The 10,000-nt window shown below is 34.2% G+C and overlaps 1 protein-coding gene across 1 annotated transcript in view; it reads right to left on the bottom strand.

Annotated features, from left to right (window-relative positions):
• LOC137632593 (phenoloxidase-activating enzyme 1-like) overlaps positions 1-10,000 on the bottom strand; it is a 50,788-nt gene that overhangs the window by 36,383 nt on the left and 4,405 nt on the right. The window contains exon 2 of the mRNA XM_068364624.1: positions 4,029-4,235. Within this exon, the coding sequence (XP_068220725.1) occupies positions 4,029-4,125 (97 nt within the window). The 5' untranslated portion in view covers positions 4,126-4,235. The remainder of the gene's footprint in view (positions 1-4,028; positions 4,236-10,000) is intronic.

Raw genomic sequence — 10,000 nt, 5'->3', positions numbered from 1 at the left:
TTGAAACTTCACAGTATGACTAATAGCCTAAATCAGTTTCAATATTCCAATAGAGGGAAAATTAAAACAAGTGTTTCATTACATCCCTTATTCAGATTATTCTTCGCAACACTTCAGTCAATTATATTAGCGCAATTTGTATGGTTGGTCTTATATATACACACACACACACACACACACACACACACACACACACACATATATATATATATATATATATATATATATATATATATATATATATATATATATGTGTGTGTGTGTGTGTGTGTGTGTGTGTGTGTGTGTGTGTGTGTGGCCCGGGGAATTGGGTAAAACTCGCTGGTAAGAAACTGATGTCTCGCCAGGTAAATCCTCGGACAGCTGTTAGCGTCAGGTTCCAATTCTTTTTATGGGCTCTCGTGACATGGTTGGTTTCGACCTGGCCTATCATTAGAAGGGGCTAGGTAGAAATTTATTTCTATATATATATATATATATATATATATATATATATATATATATATATATATATATATATATAAAACATTATTATTATTATTATTATTATTACTATCCGAGCTACAACCCTAGTTGGAAAAGCAAGATGCTATAAGCCCAGGGGCTCCAACAGGGAAAAATAGCCCAGTGAGGCAAGGAAATAATGAAATAAATAACTGAAGAGAACAAATTAACAATAAATCATTCTAAAAACAGTAACAACGTCAAAACAGACATGTCATATATAAACTATTAACAGCATCAAAAACAAATATGTCATAAATAAACTATAAAAAGACTCATGTCCACCTGGTCAACAAAAAAGCATTTGCTCCAACTTTGAACTTTTGAAGTTCTACTGATTCAACAACCCGATTAGGAAGATCATTCCACAACTTGGTAACAGCTGGAATAAAACTTCTAGAGTACTGCGTAGTATTGAGTCTCGTGATGGAGAAGGCCTGGCTATTAGAATTAACTGCCTGCCTAGTATTACGAACAGGATAGAATTGTCCAGGGAGATCTGAATGTAAAGGATGGTCAGAGTTATGAAAAATCTTATGCAACATGCATAATGAACTAATTGAACGACGGTGCCAGAGATTAATATCTAGATCAGGAATAAGAAATTTAATAGACCGTAAGTTTCTGTCCAACAAATTAAGATGAGAATCAGCAGCTGAAGACCAAACAGGAGAACAATACTCAAAACAAGGTAGAATGAAAGAATTAAAACACTTCTTCAGAATAGATTGATCACCGAAAATCTTGAAAGGCTTTCTCAAAGAGCCTATTTTTTGTGCAATTGAAGAAGACAGAGACCTTATATGTTTCTCAAAAGTAAATTTACTGTCGAGAATCACACCTAAAATTTTGAAATAGTCATACATATTTAAAGAAACATTATCAATACTGAGATCCGGATGTTGAGGAGCCACCGTCCTTGACCTACTTACAATCATACTTTGAGTTTTGTTAGGATTCAACTTCATACCCCATAATTTGCACCATGCACTAATTCTAGCTAAATCTCTATTAAGGGATTCACCAACCCTAGATCTACATTCAGGGGATGGAATTGATGCAAAGAGAGTAGCATCATCTGCATATGCAACAAGCTTGTTTTCTAGGCCAAACCACATGTCATGTGTATATAGTATGAAAAGTAATGGGCCAAGAACACTACCCTGTGGAACACCGGATATCACATTCCTATAATCACTATGGTGCCCATCAACAACAACTCTTTGAGATCTATTACTTAAAAAATCAATAATAATGCTAAGAAACAACCCACCCACTCCCAACTGTTTCAGTTTGAAAACAAGGGCCTCATGATTAACACGGTCAAAGGCAGCACTAAAATCAATTTAGAAACATGTCATATACTTTTTTAACAAATGTATGAGCGAATGAATAACAAGGTCTAAAGTAGGCCTAAAACTTATCATTCATTCGATACATTGGAACGTAATACATGATATGAGACCATTAAGAATTACTTCATAATATACAAAACAAGGCATACTAAAGCCAAAACCATCTGGATTAGTTTTCAATTGTCGCTTGAAGAATCACTCTTTAAAAAAAATAATTTTTTTGTCCGACTTGAAAGCAAAATGAGGGAATCCCGTGACTGGCTTTGTATCATTAGACCGTTCAGTCTAGTGGCACACATGGAAGAAAGGACTAACTTGTCATTAATAGCGCTGTTCATCCGAGTAAAGATTTGAACAAAAACGAGACAAGCATATTCAGTCTAAGAAAGATATACTTGTCAGATTTTGTCGAATGGTGCCGTGATATTGTAAATTATTTCATAATAGAGTGATAAACGCAATTAACAATAAATTATGCAATTTATAATTTCGTTGATACAAATGAGAGAGAGAGAGAGAGAGAGAGAGAGAGAGAGAGAGAGAGAGAGAGAGAGAGAGAGAGAGAGAGAGAGAGAGAGAGACTAGCATTGTCATGTTCCTTGTTGTTCCACAAGGATGAAACCGACGCAAGGTCACTGGAATCATTAAGGTCGAAGGATCCAAAAACCCGGATTTTAAAGATACAGACGATTTGCAACCGACAATGAATACAAAATAATTAGAATGATTAAGGAGAGAAGATAGGGGCATTATATAGTAAGTTACCTGTTCTACCAGAGGGACGGTAGTGTCTTGTTCTGGTAAAATTTGCATGCTTAGGGTAGAGGCGCTTTCGAGAAACATGTAGGCGAGGGTAGGAAGAGTAGGCTGAAAAAAGAATCAGGAACAAATAGATTTTTATATAACAGGTCAATAAGAGAAAAAATAGACCACGGGATTGAGATTATCTACACCAAGACGTTTCTGATTAAGAATCGCTGAAAGAAGTATAAAGAAGGAAAATGAGAAATTTCCACAGCCTGAAAGATATAAAACATTTTTAAAAATTAGATAGAAAATCTTTGCAATATAGAGAAAATTATATACAAAAGGAATACTCATGCACAATAAATAAAAGAAATATATAAACCAAAGAGAATAGGGATAAAAGCTTTTAGGTAATCAACAACAACATAATTTGTAAGAGAGAATATATGTACAAAATGAAAACTTGAAAAGATTAAATAACTGAAGGATTTGTTTAATAAAATTTAAAGAAAATAACTGGGTAAAATAAGAAAATGCTATCAAATACTTTGTTAGTAACAAAGAAAATTGTCCATGGGGAGTAATTATTTCTTATAAAAGAAGTCGATGTTGAGGTCGGCCTAAAGCAATTGCCAGGTAGGGTCTCCTCGGATTTTAGAGGGAAATTGAAAGAAGTAAGGGAATACCGAAGCTTGACAGGTATTCCAACTCACAGTTAAGTAATTCAAGAAAACATCATATTTTTTTCTCCTAGAGCTATTTATGTCGAGTATCTTTTTTTCAATTTCCTTGAGTAAAAAAGTCAATAAAAATCTGTGAAAATATTGTGTTTTTTTTTTTTTTTTTTTTTTTTTGCGCAGGGGTGGGGGGTAGCGAATGTATTTGGCATCCTGTTTCTCTAAGTGATCTGCTAATTGCAACTAATAAAAACATGAATACTGAACGAAGCATCAACAGCTTAACCTACTCTTGTATGCCGTTAGTCCATTAAAAGGGTGGTAATAACTTTGTTTTTGGCGTTTGTGTTAAGAAAAGACTTCAGTCTAAAAGTTGGTTCTTAAACATATAGCAATTTAATACATGGACTCTTTTGGTTCTTTGTTCAAGTTAACTTTTCATCCCTGACATCTCGACAGCATATTCATTTTGGTTAATTTTCATCTTTTCTGTGGGAATGCTAACACAAAAATAGAATCTTATACAAATGGCAAAATTATTTTGCACTAATTATCGACGGGAAAAAGTATTTGATTTCAAAATTTTGGTCCTAATTGATAAATGATATTTTCGTTTTAAGTTGTCCATAGAAACAAAAATCAGTTATTAATAATACAATGAAAACCATCAAACCACCGGATGGAAGGCGTCGCTGTAATTCAGATACTCTTCAAGATACAAATACAAATATAAAAAGACACTTACCTTGTGCTACCGTGTGACAAACAAACACGTCACACAAAACGACATAGACGCCAAACACCGCCACGAAACTGTTGATCAGGGATGCCTTCATATTCATCTTCAGTCGATTTCTACAAGTAAAGGCACTTCTCTATGGAAGGAGGAATACCAGTACGCGAGACTCAGCCGCAATCAGACAGAGTTCTCTCTCTCTCCTTTATAGAGATTCTGCCAGAGTAAAACAAAAACAAATATTAGTACTGTGTCTACTTTCCTCTTGGTAAGGGTTGAAGAGACTCTTTAGCTTTGTAAGCAACTCTTCTATGGCACTCCAAAATCAAACCATTGTTCTCTAGTCTTGGATAGTACCATAGCCTCTGTGCCATGGCCTTCCACCATCTCTTGGGTTAGAGCTCTCTTGAGGGTACACTATTCTATCTAATTTCTCTAACAAAAGAAGTATTCATTTCAATAAAAAGGAAATATTCATTTTAATGTTACTGTTCTTAAAATATTTTATTTTTCCTTGTTTCCTTTACTTACTGGGCTATTTTCCCAGCTGGGGCCCCGGGGCTTATAGCATCCTGCTTTTCCAACAAGGATTGTAGCTTAACAAGTAATAATAATAACATTGTACATCTGGCCAATATTCATCCATGATTTGAATTATTACCATGTTACACTATAGACACTTTACAAAGTTAGATATCATAAATAGCACAGTTCTAGAATTAATATGATGGGAGTAATTAAGGATGAAATATATTGAGAGAAGAGGTTTGCATGTCGGGAAGAAGTGGGGCAAAAGAATAATCACAACATGCATAAGTATGAAGGATGAAATAGAAATTAAACGGTTTATTGTATATTTTTGGGACACACCAGTTGGAATATTAATTTATTAATATTGGAGGTAGATCTAATGAACACCTACATGAAATGTAAGCAGAATAGGTTTCTTTAACAGCTAGGAAAACGTTTAGAATGGAGTTCTAGAAGCAACTGAGACCAATGAGTTTGATAAGAAAGTTAAGAAAGCGAGTGTACCAAACGGGAATAAGATGGATGAAAACTTATTTTTTTAAAGATTCTGGAATGGAAATTCAAGGATGGGGTTAAGAGTAAATGAGACATTAAAGAAGGAAAATAGATTGCTCGTTCAATTGCAAGACAGAAGGAGTATGTAAAGATGATGAAATAATAACTGCGAAAGGGATAAATGTTAACAAAAGTAAATCCTAATTTAAAGTTTAAAGGTTCCTGAGAAAATGAGATTTAAATTAAAGTAAAGAATAGAGTGGTTGATAATGAAGACGTTGTTAGCAGAGAGGCTGGTCCAAAAGACTCGAAGAGTGGATTAATTTGCCAATACATTTAGAGGTGGCTACTGAAGATATAAAAGGGCACAGCATTGGTACAGAGAAGGAATTTCATCAAAAATAAGATTACACATAGTAAGATGTGGTAATGACAGTGTAACTGAGGGACAGTAACTTCACAATTTGTGTAATGCAAGTCTGGTTGACAGAAACGCTCATAATTAATGGTGAGAAAAGTAACCGTTTATTAGTTTAGAGAAGAAACAAGGGTACGAGGGCGATAATGAATTATGGGACATAATCATATATACACTTTGTAAAGTGAACAACAGCATATTCGCTGAGCAAGCCCAATAAGGGGAAAAGTAGATGAAGTTTAGACATTTTGCCAAAAGTCTGAGAGTAGAGAAAAGGATGAAACAAGAAAAGGCATTGTACAAAATTGATGGGGATGTGATGCAGAAGATAACACTGAAGACGTATGATGCTAGAAAGTTTCGTGGTGAGAAGTAAAAGAAATATGAAGCAATGATATTAAAAAATTACTAACAAAAGTGTTTCATAACAAGAGCAATCAGAGATTTCAGACCTCCACCAATGAATATTGCCAACAATTAACTAAAGTCTACGGACATCGCCTCCCACTTTTCATATGCTGACTGTACAATAGTTGGTGAAAAGTACAATTTTGATCCAGAATCATGATCTTGATCTGTATCCCCTACAAAAATTTCATGGTTTCTCCCGATGCATAATATCTATATATTGTTAAAATTTGGTGAAAATACAATGTATTAATTCGTTTTGATGAAATAATAAAATTATGAAAAATGAAAATCCAGATCTCGAATCCGGATCCAGTACTGGATCTGGAGCTCCAAAAGTTAAAGGGGTCGTCATGGCAGGAGCTCTATCTCTGGTGAAAATTTCGTAAATATAGGTCAGTTGGTTTAACATTATCTTTAAAATGGCGAAAAATACAAATCCAGATTCGGATCATCTTCATAATTTAATGGGTTCGTCCATGACCTAAGGTCTATCGTTTTTTCCTCTGATCACTCCTCTATTAGAAAATTATAATAAAGTTTTAAAAATCAAGCAAAGTGGACAAGTCGAATGAACAATATTAGATTATATGGTTAATACCGAAAATGTCTGTAATGTTATACCTCAAAAACTAAACACAGACATATCAATTATGTAATGCCAGAGATGCATACACATATGCATGGTATATTACAAATTGAAATGACAAGTACCTTAGACTTGTGCAGTCACTGAAGCGGCCAAATATGAAATAGTAATTGCTTTGTGATTTAGCTTAAACCTAAGCTACGGTGCGATATGGAATTTGGCTGTTGTCTGTACACGAATCGTACCGTACCGTACTTTTATACCATAGATATCTAGGCTTTTAGAATAAACATCAATCATACCGTACAGCAATAGCTAAATTTTGTATGTATACTTCCTAGTGATATAAGAGTTCATTTTTAATGTATGATTTAATAAAATATAACCTCTATGATCTGCTCCTTCCTACTAATTTACAATTCATCCCATTGATATCACTAAATGTATTGAAGGCATCTTGGCAACATTTGATTATTATCTTGAAACAAAAGGCAAAATTTTATCTAAAACTGTGAACAATAAGTTTTTTGGGGCAGAAGTTTATTTTGTCACTGCGAAAACTATAAAAGTCCTTTTATTTTTAAGTGGCAGCGAGGCCTAGCGGATATGAGCAAGAAACATGTCAGTAACCCCTAAATAAATTTCGCCATTGTTATAAGGGACCTTGCGCGTATGTGAACCAAATTCCCTATGAAAAAAAAAACTTAAAATATATAACAATACGTTTTCTAAATAACATGTTTGGGTAATACATAATTAAAAACATTAATACATTAAATCATTATAAAAATCGCATTTATTCAAACCTAAAATATACATTAAAGAAAAAATTATAAAAGGCTTGGAATACACGAAAGGAAGAGTCCAGTCCACAACAAAACAATACAGGGCGTCAACGGGAAAATATTGTCCAGAACCGTATAGATCCAATCTTATCGTGGGATTGGAAGGGGGGAGTGTCCTCGATCAGCATGTATTAACGTTAGCCTGTTATCTTTTCGTCTTACTTTGGACGTCCATCAGTTATTATTATTATTATTATTATTATTATTATTATTATTATTATCCAAGCTACAACCCTAGTTGGAAAAGCAAGATGCTATAAGCCCAGGGGCTCCAATAGGGAAAAATAGCCCAGTGAGGAAAGGAAATAAGGAAATAAATAAATGAAGAGATCAAATTAACAATAAATCATTCTAAAAAAAGTAACAACGTCAAAACAGATATGTCATATATAAACTATAAAAAGACTCATGTCCGCTGGTCAACAAAAAAGCATTTGCTCTAACTTTGAACTTTTGAAGTTCCACTGATTCAACTACCCGATTAGGAAGATCATTCCACAACTTGGTAACTGCAGGAATAACATTTCTAGAGTACTGCGTAGTATTGAGCCTCATGATGGAATAGGCCTGGCTATTAGAATTAACTGCCTGCCTAGTAATACGAACAGGATAGAATTGTCTAGGGAGATCTGACTGTAAAGGATGGTCAGAGTTATGAAAAATCTTATGCTACATGCATAATGAACTAATTGAACGACGGTGCCAGAGATTAATATCTAGATCGGGAATAAGAAATTTAATAGACCGTAAGTTTCTGTCCAACAAATTAAGATGAGAATCAGCAGTTGAACACCAGACAGGAGAACAATACTCAAAACAAGTTGGATTGCCTCTGTTAGCGTGGAAATGACGTCGCAGTTGATAAGGATTCTTAGAATGAGGACTGTTTCCTGTCAATTTGTTTTTTTTATTTTCTTTTTTTCAAATCATTGGATAAGCAGTACATTATTAAAAACTAAATCTACTTCTTCGACTAATTTTCACAGTCAATGGTATAAAATAGGGATTCAGTTTACCGAAGAAAAATTATTTAAGAGCCTCGCTATAGCTCAAACCATATACGTTTGCTTGTTCTCTTTCTTCCCTGGAACTTTTTCCAGTTAGATCTTTTTCAAATCATCATCATCATCATTATTATTATTATTATTATTATTATTATTATTATCACAAGCTAAGCTACAAACCTATTGGAAAAGCAGAATGATATAAGCCCAAGGGCTCCAACAGGGAAAATACCCCAGTGAGGAAAGAAAATAAAGAAATAAACTACAAGAAAAGTAATGGACAATTAAAATAAAACATTTCAAGAACATTAACAAAATTAAACTGAATATTTCATTTGTATAAACTTTAAAAACTTGAAAAATGCGAGAGGAAGAAAAATGTTAGAATAGTGTGCCTGAGTGTACCATCAAACAAGAGAACTCTACCCCAAGAGACCGTGGAAGGCCAATCGAACAGAGGCTATGGAGCTACCCAAGACTACAGAACAATGGTCTGATTTTGGAGTGTCCTCCTAGAAGCTCTGCTTACTATAACGTAAGTCTCTTATACCCTTACAAGAGGATAGTAGCCACTGAACAATTGCAGTTCAATCGTTAACCCCTTGAGCGAAGAAAACTAATGTTTGGTAATCTCAGTGTTGTCAGGTGCATGAAGGCAGAGGAGAAAGTGGAAAGAATAGGCCAAACTATAAGCGTGTGTGTAGGCAAAGGAAAAAGAACCGTAACCAGAGAGATGGATCCAGTCAAAGGACCATCTCTAACGGTAGTACCATCATTATAACGAGTATCGATATATGATAGCACATTTACAAGGTGCATGCAAATGCGAAAATATATATATATAAAAAAAATGACGATGATAGATCCCTGCAAAAATCTTCCCAGATTCATATATTTGTAGTTTATATTTATCAATAGCATCATTCGTATAATAGCCGTGCTTATAACCGTATCGGTTATTAGTCCCTATGGCCCTAATGGGGTAAAGCAAGTAGGGAATCCCAAAGTAGTTGGACTTCTTGACCTTGCCCTAACTGGCTATATCTGACTGGAAACAGGTTTGAGACGGAAGAGTGCATCCTCTGCCTCTCTTCCTTCTTCAGGTAGTAAGTTTTTTTTTTTTCTATAAGAGTGCAGGATATTCCGAACAAAACAATGTGTAAGTGAATAACATAACTGGGAAATCCTTATCTGCCTCTCTTCCTTCTTCAAGAAATGTTTTTTTTTTTTTTTTTTTTAAGAGGGCAGGATATTCCTAACACAGCAATGGGTGTTTAACATAACAGGGAAATCCTTTTCTGTTTGACACAACACTGAGTTTTACCTTACAAAAAATCCTAGGCTGACTTTACTCTTAACTGCATATCTTAAAGTTGTTTTAAGCATTCCACGTGGAATGGGAGTCAGTCAATCTAAATTTAAAGTTGACTATTATTATCTCTTTCTTACTGGATTGTTGCTATGAAAGTATCAAGAAAGCATACATAAATCTAAGAAAAGTTGTATCTAATGGCGTTAGAGTTCTCTTCTATCAAGGGTACGCTCAGGCACACTATTCCATCTCATCTCTCTTCTCTTTGATTTTTTTTTTTCAAGTTTTCAAAGTTTATATACGAAAGGTGTAATTTAATGTTGTTACTGTTCGTAAATTGTTTTATCTTAATTATTCATGACTTGTCTTGTAATTTACT

Source organism: Palaemon carinicauda, chromosome 41, assembly GCF_036898095.1.
Source record: "Palaemon carinicauda isolate YSFRI2023 chromosome 41, ASM3689809v2, whole genome shotgun sequence".
Taxonomy (NCBI): Eukaryota; Metazoa; Arthropoda; class Malacostraca; order Decapoda; family Palaemonidae; genus Palaemon; species Palaemon carinicauda.
This window is presented reverse-complemented; position numbering and strand designations above follow the sequence as displayed.